This window comes from Saccopteryx bilineata, chromosome 6, assembly GCF_036850765.1.
Source record: "Saccopteryx bilineata isolate mSacBil1 chromosome 6, mSacBil1_pri_phased_curated, whole genome shotgun sequence".
Lineage (NCBI taxonomy): Eukaryota > Metazoa > Chordata > Mammalia > Chiroptera > Emballonuridae > Saccopteryx > Saccopteryx bilineata.
In genome coordinates this window covers 164735830-164749078 of record NC_089495.1, presented here as the reverse complement: position 1 = coordinate 164749078, position 13249 = coordinate 164735830, and the positions used below count along the sequence as shown (strand labels likewise).

Genomic DNA, 13249 nt, shown 5'->3' with positions numbered 1-13249 from the left:
ATGATTTTAATTATTAAAAAGAAAAAAGAAATGCAGAATCTCATGCCCACCGCAGACCCAACCCAATGAATCAGAACCTGTATTTTCACAAGATTCCACGTGGTTCAAGTGTACACTAACATCCATGAAACACAGGTACAGTACACAGGTTCTCAAACTTGGCTGTGCCTTGGAACCCTGGCTAACTTCAAAAAATGCTGACTTTTGGACCCTCTTCCAGAGATGGTGTTTGTATTAGTGGGAATGCACTTACTTCTTAGAGCTCTCACATGCTTTTAACTTACAGCAAGAGTTGAAAATAATGAAGACACTGCTAGTAAGTAGCTATCAATTTGGCACTGTATACTAAATTTAAATTTGTGTCAAGTTCTGGCAGCAGTCCTCTATCTAGTCTTTTCTTGTAAAGAAATACCTGTGTAAATTGCAAAACTATTTGGGAAGTTTTGTCCACTGCAGCACTGTGTGTAACAGCTGAGTATGAGAACGAGTAAGCGCCCCCCAGAGGCAGAGGGGCGAGCACAGCACGGTGAGTGTGCAGTGCGCAGTGCTCTTCTGCCTGCGCAGATTCCTCCCTGTCGTTTTCTGCACACTGCCCGTCCTCGTGGTCAGGAGCCCACTCATTTTCGCACCCAACCTCTCAAGTAATTTGCTGGACACCGATTTGGGATTTTCACAGAGAAACAGAATTTCTGAGAGCCCAGGGTGGGCTGTGTGAGCTCCCAGGCAGGACAGAGGAGAGAGGTGCTATAGGGCCAGAGGGAGTCCAGAGACCAAGCATTTAGGAAGCCAGAGTCACTGCACAGGTGATCAGGAAACCTTTGAGGGGCTTGCCTGCTGGTCAGTGGCCAGCAGGTTAGAGGAGCCCTCCCTGAGGCAGGGTCACAGGTGCTCAATTACATCACAAAGTGTGACCTCCCTGCCAGGGCAAGGACTTGAAGGTGGAGAGAGACCAGAGATCAGGAGGGAGGAGGTGAGCTGAGACTGCCAGAGGAGCCCTAGCAGACTGCCAGACTGGCCAACCAGGAGCCCTATTAGGCGATGATCAGATCTACAATGTAGTAGTTACCGCTCATGCATTTGTAATAATTTTCTTTATAGTTATACCTATTATAATTGGTGGCTTTGGAAACTGACTTGTGCCACTAATAATTGGTGCTCCAGATATAGCCTTTCCTCGAATAAATAATATAAGCTTTTGGCTTTTACCCCCTTCTTTCCTACTCCTACTTTGCCAGAGACTCAGGAAAGCCATCGGCTGACGTCTGGGTCAGAGCCTGCCTCCACAAGGAGGAAGCGGCAGCCTGCAGCGGGACAGGTTGGAAAGCCCACCGAGGGCAGAGGGCCAGAGCCAGGAACCCTTGGGGCAGCAACATTTTAACAGTCACATCTTGTAGGTCAGACACAGAAGCAGGAGTGGGAGGTGAAGTGCACGGGGTAGGTTGTCCACACATCTGAGCTAAGCGCTCTCCCTGGAACCCCAGACCGCACCCAGGATAAGGAGGGTGGATGCCTGGGAGCAAAGACTCCTCATGGCTTCTTCAGGTGGGTTTCCTTGAAGAATAGGAAACCTTACAAGTAACCCTAATGGCTCTGTCTTAAATCTAGCTGGGTTGATGCTATTGTGGAAAGCTCTTTGGATCTATAGCAGCAGAAGCAACCACCCCATCTCACCTGCAGCTCCGGCCCTGAGAGGAGAGAGACTCACCTGTGCCCCTGGAAGGAGGGACCATGACAAGACTCTGGGGGTCCTGCCAGATACTGCTCACCCTTCTGGTGGCCCTGGTAGCCAGCACAGACCCAGACAAGAATAAGGTCAAGGTGCTAAGGGAATTAAAAGTTATCAATGCCTCCAATGCCAACGTGAAGCAGTGTCTGTGGTTTGCCATGCAAGAGTACAACAAAAAGAGTGAGGATAAGTACATCTTCCAGGTGGTCCAGATAGTGCAAGTCCAGCTGCAGGTAAAGCTGCTTCCTCTCAATATGCTTATTTGCATAAGGTGGTACAGACTGAAGTCTGTCTTAAAGGTTGGACATGTGAGAAAAACATTGATATATGAAAATCCTAAATGTGTGAGTTCTCAAGCACATGCACACTTCCGTGTTTCTCTAACAGTGTGTTTTCTGTATATGCTTGGACTGTCATTCTGAGTACTTTATATATATTCATTTAAACCCAAACTGCAAATCAAATGTTCTTGCTTTGTATTTGCTAAGGTTACTGGGAAACAAATTGAGCACCATGGAAATTTTGTAATAATGCTGTTATGGGCCCATAATATGCCTCCTTCCCTATTTTGTAGTGCTTTTAATCCAACATTTTTTTTAATGGAAACAGAAACATTATGTTATTCTGTTTATAGAAATGTGTCTGTCCTCACAGAACCACAAGTTGTCCAACACTAGGAGGTATTGCTGACTTGGAGTCTAGTTTGACCTTGGCTGCCATATTGAGAAAAGGCTCTTGGTGTTGAAGTTCAGCCTCAGGGGTTGGTTGGTGGTGTGACTTCTCATTGCACCATGAAACTTATAAGAATGAGTTCTAAAGAGAACCAGCAAATAGGTCACTGTTGGCAGAGCTTCTTCTCTTCAGTTTTTACACTCTCTCCAGTCTGTCTCTGTTGGCAGCAGCCGGGCCACGTTACATGTTGGTACTTATGATCCCATCTCTTGGGAACACGAGAGCCAGGAGGACCACATCTGTAGTCCTATATTGATGGTGCAGTGCATTTTATTGATAGGGACACAACAGTCCATTCACATGAGACAGGACAATAAATCCAAAGTCTTGAACTTCCCAAGCCCTCTTTATAGTTTGTGTTTTCCTTTGGTACCCAAGTAGCAAATACTTTTTATCAGGTTTCTTTGAAACCACTTCTATGCTAGCCACTATTGATAGGGCAGAGAGATAGACTGAAATGATAATAGCCCTTAGGGAACCAGTCCAAATAGAAAAAAAAATTACTAAACCAGGAATGAGATTTGTGATGTTTGTTCTGGGGTATGGAACACAGGGTCTGAGTGTCAGGGGAAGGCCTCTTCAGGCAGCGTATCTCACCTAAGGAGCTTGTGGATATCCTACTGCACCCTCATCAATTAAACGAGGGTCTCCAGGGGGAACTCAGGTCTCAGTAGGTGTTAAAACCCTCCAGGTGATCCCCACATGGAGACAAGGCTGAGTATCACTTCTCTAGGGGGTGCTGTTGAAGGTGTAGCCAGAGGGCAATTAGCAGTGAAACAGGTGAAGGAGGTTGGTGGGAAGGGTTTTAGATTGGTTTCCCAGAAGCAGACTCTAGTCTTAGAATTCAAGTGCCGTGACTTGGGAGGCCATCTCAGGAAGCGCCCGGAGGTCAGAGGGAGTGTGAGGGGCAGGGAGGCAGCCAGTGCAGGTGAATTATTGAGCAGGTTACCACCTTGGGCAGCGGGGCTCATCTCCTTGGGGACTCCTTGGGGAGAGGGTGCAGAGCCCACTTCGAAGTTGGGCCATCCTGCAGGTGAGGTGCTGACTTATTTACCCACCACGTCTTATCTGACTTTGGCCAAGAGCTGCTCTGGGAGACCCTGGCTCCTGTTGGTGGCAGAAAGCCCTTAGCAGGGAGCCCCAGAAAGTAGTAGTACATTTAGGAACAGCATGGGACATGGGGCACTACTCATAGCATCTGCTACGGGAGGGAAACAGGGAAGATTTGGGGTACATGAGGATGGGAGAGGGCACAGTTCATTTGGCAGCTCAGATTGCAATCTGACTGGCAAGGAAGTAAACAGGGACCACTGTACTGTCCTTATAGGCCTCGGGCAAGACTTCTACTTTATTTTATGAGCACTGGAAAGCCAGAAAAACATGAAGTCAGTGAATTCTCAGGAACCATTAGATTTGAGTTTTAAAACTGTTATTATTGTTGACATATTTAGAATGAGGTTATGTAGGTTCAACCAAGGTGTTCACGTCACCAGATGGCCCCAGCTATCCCACAGTTCAGGTTACATTTCCCAGGAATCACCACACAGCAGTCCTCTGCCTTCCTCTGACTGGACGAGCTGAGTGGGCAGAAACAAGAGAGAACATGGTGGTCAGGGCTGCGCGTTCTTGTGCCAGGACACCTTGTTTGAGCCAAGGTTGGCTGATGGCTAATAGAGAGTTATTTAGTTCCTCTGTGCCTCAGTTTTCTTCCCTGAAACAAATGGGAGTGAAGCCTTACGCCAGAGGTTTGGTGTGTGGGTTAGCAGCCATGTGTGCAAAGCCCCCGGGACACTGCATGACAGAGAGTGACCACTGGTGAGGGTCAGCAGGTGTCACAACCAGCAGGAGGTCCTACTGGGCATTGGTTCACCTCCATGGTATTTTTGAGGTCCTCTAAATACAAACTTAATTTCCAAACCCAAGAGGCCGCTCTGCTCCTCACTTCTTGACGTCCTCTAACCAGCATCTTCCCCACAGGCCAGTTTCCCTTAATTCTTTGGAACACAGCCACAATTTAATAAACTTTATCAAGGCTTAGAGATGGCAATGAGGAAATGTGAGCAAAAGGGGAGTCCAAGGGAAACTGGAGCCAAGAAGCAGGTGCCCCTTTCCAGCTCCCACTGTGAGGTTTTAAAACTGATGAGAGCACAGCTGTGCGGACGCCATGAATAGCTTTCACCTTCACCAAACTCAATCATTGGTGAATTTGGTAAACACTGATGTCTTGCTACAAACATTGCTGCTCTCCTTGCTAGACACTCAACAGAGACCAGAAAGCCAAACTACTTTGGCATGGTGCCTTAAGGACTGTTTGCTGAGGTGGAGGGTGGGGCCTTGAGTGGGAAAGCCTCAAGGGACAGGAGATTGAACCAGATAACAGAATCTGAGGGCTGTGTGCACACGGGAAGAGAATTGGGGGCGGGTGGGGGGGGGTCCGATGTGGCTGAGGGGCTGTCCTCCCATCTGGCCCATGTGAATGTGTAAATTCTTGGGCCTAGAGGAGCTGATGTTCTGGTGACTTCGGTTTTCTCCCCCAACCCTTCACCGAACATGCAGCATGCCTTGGACTTTGGGACAGAAAAGAAAATTTAAAGGCCTTACCTTCCAGGAGGCTCCATATGAGAATGGAGCCTTTCCCCTGAGGACCAGCAGTGGGCTTCAAGGGAGAAAGGCTTTGTAACAGGGAGGCAGGATGGAAAGGAGAGCATTTTTTTTTTAGTGTTGGCAAAACATTTTAAAAGTAAAATATAACTTTTTGAATGAAATTGAACAACTGCTTCGATTGCTGACTGGCAGGTCACAGACCGTCTGGAATACTTCATTGATGTTGAAATTGCCCGAAGCAACTGCAGGAAGTTTGCAAGTAGTCATGAAAACTGTGTCGTTCAAGAAAACTCCAAACTGGAAAAGGTAAGTAGCAAACCAAGGGTCTGTGATGGTCTTGGCTACTCTTACAGGGAACTTGGGGTGCCCAGACTCTCTCTTTGAGGCCTGGATCATTACCAATGTTTAACCTCCGAGGTGGTCAGCCCTGTGGCTCTCAGACTAGAGCACGTAGGGCAGCAGAATGTGGTGGACTCCTCTGAGTCTCCCCCCACCCCCATCCTAGGGGAGGCACGCTGTCAAGGTCACTGGTTTGCACGGGCTCCACCCACTGCAGACGGTTGGTTCAGGAAATGTGTATTCACTGAGAGTCGGCCTTTCCGGGCCTGGGTGCATGACTCAGCTGTTTCTGGCTCAGCAGTTGCTCATCCTTGTAAAGACACAAAAGGAAATCCATTTGTTCATTTATCTGCTCATCAAAGCTAACCTGCGCCAGGTGCTATTCCGCGTGCTAGAGATCAAGCAGTGACTAGGCCACACAGTGTCCCCAACCCAAGTTTACAGTTGATTCTTGCCAGGCTCAGCCATAGTTTCCATGAAGGTCTAAAGACACCCACGAAAGGGCTGACTTGGCCCAGGGTCCTTTGGCCTCAAGCCTGTGTTTTTGATTTTAGATGGGGGAAAGCCCTGTGTGTAGTCTGAGGCTTTCTGTGGTTTTGTCCAAGAGGTGTGTTTTTGCCCTTTCTTTATACCAGTGGTTCACCACAGTGGGCATTAGAATTACCTAAAAGCCTTGATAAACTCAGTTGGCTGCATCCCACCTGTAGCCTTTCTGATTCCTTGGTCTGGAATGGGATCCAAGAATTGCATTCTTGACAAGTTCCCAGATGATTGCTCTGCCCTTCGGTACAGGAGATTGCAAGGGCCCATTAACAAAATACATTCACATCATGTGTAGGGCTGCCTCCGGGTGTGCAGACTGAACAAATTTGATTATTTCCAGTTAATAGTAGATACCCATCAAGACAAACATTTAAGCAGCAAGCATGTCTTAATGCTACCTGATCTTTAATGTTTTTTTTAAATCTTTTACTATTAGTAGAAGTGTGGTTGGTTTAAATTTATGTTTTCTACTGGGCTCATAGGAAATATATTGTAAGTTGTTGCTTTTTACCTGTTTGTAGAAAATATTGAGAATTAAGGAGAATTTTCTTCAGGAAACCCACTTATTATATCTAAGGTTTTAAGGTGCATGTTTTTAAGCACACACTTATCAACACTGAAATCTCTCTTTCTAAGTATTTGGAATAATACTGAAGAGTAATAATGCCAAGTAGTTGTTTTCATTCCCACTTTAATGAGAATGTTTTTGGTATTTCTATTCGGTTATTAAATATTATATCAAGTGCTGATTTCTGAAGTTCCTCCAATTCCCTCTTTATGAAGTTTTGTTTTTTAAATTAAGAATATTTTCTTTTATCAATTATTCTTTCAGCCTCTACCAAGTATATCAAATAATTTTTCTTTTTTGACCCATTAGTGTAGTAAACTAAATATTGCTTAGTATTGGGTCATTATTATATGTCTGGACTATGGTGTACCTGCCTTATTTCTGTGGTTTTATAACTTTGCTAGTTCTTATCCTCATTGGCTGAATGTAGGTTTTTGAAAATGGTGACAGGCACATGGTTAACCCATGTATAAGCTTATTGGGTGGCTCTTCAGGTTCTTACATTTTCTGGATAACCACACAGAGATATGGCATGAAACATTTTTTATTCCTCTGACAGCTTTGCTGAGCGTGGTGTTGAAGGGCACACCTGGCATTCCTAGTTCTTTCATCATGCATCTCTATCTCTCTCTGAGTGCTGGGGTGGGGAGGGTGTGCCCGTCCTTGAAGGCCACTCCACAGAGGTGCTTGTGAACATGATGTTGTATTCCTTGCAACCACCACATCAACAGCAGGCAGCCCCTCCTTCCTATCTTCTTTGTTGCAGCCTGTCTGCCGTCCTCGGGGCTGGAAAGAATGAGTGTGATGGATGGTGTCTGCACTCGTCTGTTAGAATGCAATGGGATTCAGCACACAACTTCTTTATTTATGACTTTCCTTTAAAATATATTAAGTACTCTCAAGCTTCCCTAACGTTAAGAATCACAGGAGGAGGAGGACAACACCCCACATGTACACGTACACATGCCTGCCAGTTGTGTCACCTCATCCCACACCTACTGAAGCCAAATTTCCAGCTGCAGCTGCCCCCATACACTTCCTATCACTGAGAAAGCCTGGGAAGCACAGCGTCAGAGCTGGACACGACCAGGGACTGTCTAATATGCAACTGTCTGGAACATGCTAGTATCTTTTAAAAGGATTTTTGTTCTATTACGATGTCAAACATTTAAGCAGTAAGGCTATCTAACGGCATTCTTGAAGTTGCCTGGTGATACTAATGCTGCCTGCCTCGGGACCAGTGGCCTGGCTGACAGCTTTGGTTTCAGGGTTTTTCTAGTCTTACAAAAAGAATGGAGGCTTTCCACTTCTTTCTGTGTCTTGGATCAGTTTAAGAACTAAGGGAGATTTTGGTTCCCAAGATTTGATGTAAGTTGCATACAAAGTCATCTTGGTTTGGTATTTTTTGTAGGCCTGTAGGGGAAGGAGGCCTCCATTGTCTTACTTTGTATCTGTCTAATCTCAGCAGAGACCAACCTTCCTTCTCTCTGACTGCGTTTGCCTCATGGCTCCTGGATGTATCTCCATGTTTCCAATCAATTATTGAAGATGTCCTTGGCTGTTTTTCTAGGACTGCCATCTTCCTGTCTCCATCTATTTTATCTATCTATCTATCTATCTATCTGGTCATCTATATACATGTACCCATGTATTCATTCATTTGTTTACCCATTCATGTGTCTCTTGACTCATATGTCCATTCATCTACCTACCCATCCTTTTGTCTGCCCATTCATCCATCTATCACACACAGATAGTATATTTTATTTCAACAGTATTTTGAAAGGGAGAGAAAGGCTCTTTGAAATAAAAGTTATGTTAGGCCCTAGAATCTTCTAAATTACTCTTATTCTGGACTTATTTGTTATTAGAACAAAATGCACTATTTAATTATTAATATAACAAACATTAGTTTATAGCTGACATAGCATTGCTTTACTTAAATTGTAGAAAACATTTTAAAGAATTAAAAATACAATGAAATTTACATCTGATCTCCCATCAAAATACAATGATGGTTATTGTTTGCTGTCTATCAGTAGTTGGTCTAAAAACAGAGACTCCTCGGGTCATCAGCTATTGATGATTGCTCTAAAGATCTGCAGCATCCAGCTAGCAGATTCCTGGGGGCATTTCTCGATGGGTGAGGACCATCTTCCAGCATATTCCTAAGCTGATACCTAGAAACAGGACAGCTTTTTTCTTTCTTTTGCCACACGACTGATTTTTTTTTATGGTGGTGGTCTTTTCCAGAAAGTAACGTGCAGCTTTTTGGTCGGAGCACTCCCCTGGAATGGCGATTTCACCGTGATGAAGATGCAGTGTGCAGATACTTAGGGCACTCTGGAGCACGCCCCACTGTCTCTGCCTTCCTCTGAGAAAAGAGCTGTTAGCAACATGCTTTTCTCACGCACGCCTCTCTGCTTGCCTTTCTGTTTTCTAATTTCATACCAGGTGGTAATGAAAGAAGGGCATGTTCTTCCTGGCCTCAGTGGGGTCCCTCGCCTTTAACCAGCCCGCCCCCAGGAATAAGTTTGTTACCAAGTACGAAGAATGGGGTGAGGTCTCATTCTGCACCCCGCTGTGAGTCTGAAGAGGAATCACTTTTTTTGTGTGTGTGACAGAGACAGAGAGAGACACAGAGAAAGAAGGACAGATAGGGACAGACAGACAATAAGGGAGAGAGATAAGAAGCATTGATTTCTTAAGAGTTGGGGCACCTTGATTGGATAGTTGTTCACTGATTGCTTTCTCATATGTGCCTTGACAGGGTGGGGGGGGTGGGGGTGGGGCTACAGCAGACCGAGTGACCCCTTCCTTAAACCAGCGACCTTGGACTCAAGCTAGTGAGCCTTGCTCAAACCAGATGAGCCCTCACTTGAGCTGGCGACCTCAGGATTTCGAACCGGGGTCCTCCGCGTCCCAGTCCAACGCTCTATCCACTGCGCTACCACCTGGTCAGGCAGGAATCACTTTTTGATTGGGCAACAACCCCTTACAGAAATGTGAATCCAGTGAATGCTAACTCAAAACGTTCCTTTTGGAAGCCTGTTTTGGCCTGGGGTTCTTCCCCCACCCCCGCCAAGGTCCTGAGTGAATAGATCACCTGGCAGAAGCAGTCCTCCCCTGTGGAGTATCTGTGAATTGTGGGAACTTGTGTTTTTTCTTATGTAAATGTTAACAATGGTTATATAGAGAGGTGAAGGCAGTAAAGTCTTAAGAGTAAGTTTCATTGTTCACGTGTGTCTGTGGTAAGTGTCTACATGTATATATGTAGAGAGGGTACTGGGAAGAAGGAAGCAGGCAAACAAGCATGGCGGCAGAAGATAAAATTATCTTTAAGAAAATAATCATTAAGCCTGACCAGGCAGTAGTGCAGTGGATAGAGCGTTGGATTGGGACTCGGAGGACCCAGGTTCAAAACCCCAAGGTCACCAGCTTGAGCGTGGACTCATCTGGTTTGAGCAAGGCTCACCAGCTTGAGCCCAGGGTTGCTGGCTTGAGCAAAGGGTCACTCAGTCTGCTATAGCCGCCCCCCCCCCCCCGTCAAGGCACATAAAAAAAGCAATCAATGAACAACTAAGGTGCCGCAATGAAGCATTTATGCTTCTTATCTCTCTCTCTCTTCTTGTCTGTCTGTCCCTATCTGTCCCTCTCTCTGACTTTCTCTCTGTCTCTGTCACAAAAAAAAAAAAGAAAAGAATCATTAAAAATGGGTGCATCTAGTGGGGAATTATTGGTTAGATAAAGTCTCAGATTTGCAAAATAAAATAGTCCTGAAGATTAATTGCCCAACAAAGTGAATATACTTAATATTACTGAATTGTACATTTAAAAATATTTAAGAAGGTAAATTTTATATGCATTTATTACAATTATTAAAAAAATAGATGTGTCTTGTTTTAAACGTGGTGTTGGCTGGGAGTCCAGAGCCTCCTGCGTTTCAGCGTGCAGGATCCCGGCTCCTCCAGACGGCCTGATGGCTGGTGCGGTGTCACCAGTTCTGCCCCAGACAGATGAGCCAGAAGCTCAAAGGCCATTCATTTCGTCTCTGGTTCCTCTGATTTAGCCAACTGATGTTTCATAGTTGGGACAGAGGCAGATTTAAAGGCGGGTGCACCTGGCACGTTCCCTGGGCCCTGACTTCTGAAGGGTCCTGCAAAACTCCAACTTTACATTTTATTCTAATGACACTAAGTTTGGTTTCATATGTGCAATTTTAACATTAATGGTACATAATATTTTTTATTTATTTAAAAATATAGTTAACATGTATTTTTATTTTCCCTGTCTCTCTCTCTTTTTTTAAGGGGCCCAATATTTTCTTCTATGCTTAGAGCCTCAACCGACCTTAATCTGCCTTTGGTTGGGGACACCACACCATTTGGGGTGGCAGGGGTCAAGTGGCATTCACCCTGTAAAGCTTTGCTTTTCCTCCAGTTGTCTCTGCTCTCCTTCATCAGCCCCGCATCCTTCTTCTCCTCCTCCAGATCCCCTCTCAAGGGACCAGGATTTGGATCTGAAACAGATTTTTACATTATGTGGACTTAATACACTGATCCTGATTTAAAAATCTTCTTTCTGACTCTCCAGGTGCCTGCCTAGCTCAGTGGCGTGGGTCACAGCTGAACTTGGGGCCTGGTTGCAGCCCCAAGCCCACCCCCACCCCCAGCTTCATCATGCCCCATTGCCCATGGCCTTGGTTTAGGCATGTGGCAGAGCCTCTGACATGGCCATGCAGGTGTGGTCTGGGGAGGGAAGAGCGGAGAAGGCAGCACCTGTGCCTGTGGGCAGCAGGGCCTGGGCCTTGAGTGGACCTGGGCAGGGCTGGTGTCTGGCAGTGTGGCCAGTGCAGCCACCAGGGTCCTGAGCTTGGCAGAGCACTTGTGCTCTGTCTTGAAAAGCATAGTTGGCCCTGGCCAGTTGGCTCAGTGGTAGAGCATCGGCCTGGCGTGCAGAAGTCCTGGGTTCGATTCCCGGCCAGGGCACACAGGAGAAGTGCCCATCTGCTTCTCCACCCCTCCCCCTCTCCTTCCTCTCTGTCTCTCTCTTCCCCTCCCGCAGCCGAGGCTCCATTAGAGCAAAGATGGCCCAGGCGCTGGGGATGGTTCCTTGGCCTCTGTCCCAGGCGCTAGAGTGGCTCTGGTCGCAACACATTGACGCCCCGGAGGGGCAGAGCGTCGCCCCTGGTGGGCGTGCCGGATGGATCCCGGTCGGGCGCATGCGGGAGTCTGTCTGACTGTCTCTCCCCATTTCTAGCTTCAGAAAAATACAAAAAAAAAAAAAAAAAAAAAGTATAGTCATTGTTTCTGTGAGTGAGGTCCTGGGGACAGAGAGTGGGGGGAATGGAGGGCCTGCTTCCCACCTGCCTGGTCTCCCTGAACCCTGTTGGGGCTAGACCCTGGGAGCCCAGAGAGAGAAACACTAAAATAATGGGAAAGAGATCTCCATCAAGATAGTGGCTTGGTCACGGCACTTGAGTCCTCCCACAACCGCATCAAAATTGCAACTGCTAGGGAACAGCCATGTTGGGTAAACTAATGTTTTTTAGTTTTGCTCACTTGTATCAGGGCAGGGCCATGTGAGTGGAGTCCATGGAAGGCTGTGGGTGCTTGCCCTCAGGGCGGCAGATTACAAATTGCGGACAGCCTGCCACTATGGGGAAGGACGATTGTTTACTGATGAAGGGTTTTTTCCCCCTTAGCCTGTTTTGTTGCAGAGGGAGAAAGGAGAGCTGAGAGGCTTGGGAGCCCTGCCTGAGGATGAGTCCGGGGTGTGGAACCGGAGACTGAGGTGGGGTTTGGGAGTCTTGATTTCCACCTGGCCTGTTTGGCTGGGGAGTACTGAGACTGGTGGGGGCCTATGAGTCTGGCGGAGTCCGGAATGCTGAGGGGCCCGTTTGCTCGTCCCTGTCAGGAGACTGTAATAAACAAATTGCCTCAACCATCCTTCAGCTCCACTGTTGCTTTACCATCATCTGCCTGAATCCAATGGGAACCTGCATGTCCATGATGGCTACAGCCACTGCCTTACAAACCGTCATTCAGAATTGCCTGAAGTCTAGCTGAGTGGAGGTCCTATAACGAGGGATATAAAGAAAGAGCCACTTTGAGACACATAGGAGGGTGGAAATATGAGACAAACTGCTCCCACACCCACCTGTGGTGGATAAAAATTGGGAGGGATATCTTGGCTGGGAGGTTCTTCCTGAGGAGTGAGGGTCCCAGCCCAAGGTTCCAGTATCAGGAAGAGAAGTCCCATAATTCCTGGCTGTAGAAACCAGTGGGGATTAAGACGAAGTGAGATGGAGCTGCTGGAGTCCCAGGCATTCCTCTCACAAGGCCTGTGCATGGGCTTACTGAGACTCACTCCCATGGAGCTCCAGCACTGGGCCAGCAGCTTGCAATGAACCAGGGCATATGCTGAGGAACTGAACTACCTGCCATTAGGGCAAGTGTTGGGGATGGTACAGTTTTCTGCCAGATAAAAGTATTAACAGAAGCCATAGTTCTTTTTCTGGGAACCCTCCCCCTCCACAGAGCCAGCAGGTAGGTACCATATCTGAGTCTCCATTAACCTGGCTCACACTGTTCAGTCCCACCCAAATAGTGGACCCACCCAAGCAGTTTCCAGTGGCTTTTCCATAAAATGGCCTCTGTTGCCTCATGCTTTAGACTTCACTAAAAACTCTCAAACAAGCAGTGAATGCCTTGAACCTCTTGCTAAGTGGCCCCAGG

General features: G+C 46.8%; 1 protein-coding gene across 1 annotated transcript; it reads left to right on the top strand.

The window, feature by feature from the left end:
* Nucleotides 1-1728: 1728 nt before the first annotated feature.
* Nucleotides 1729-8849, top strand: LOC136309414 (cystatin-8-like). Its single transcript, XM_066237567.1, has 3 exons — nucleotides 1729-1959; nucleotides 5255-5368; nucleotides 8766-8849. The coding sequence occupies exons 1-3, from the start codon at nucleotides 1729-1731 to the stop codon at nucleotides 8847-8849; spliced, it is 429 nt and encodes a 142-aa protein (XP_066093664.1).
* Nucleotides 8850-13249: the final 4400 nt, after the last annotated feature.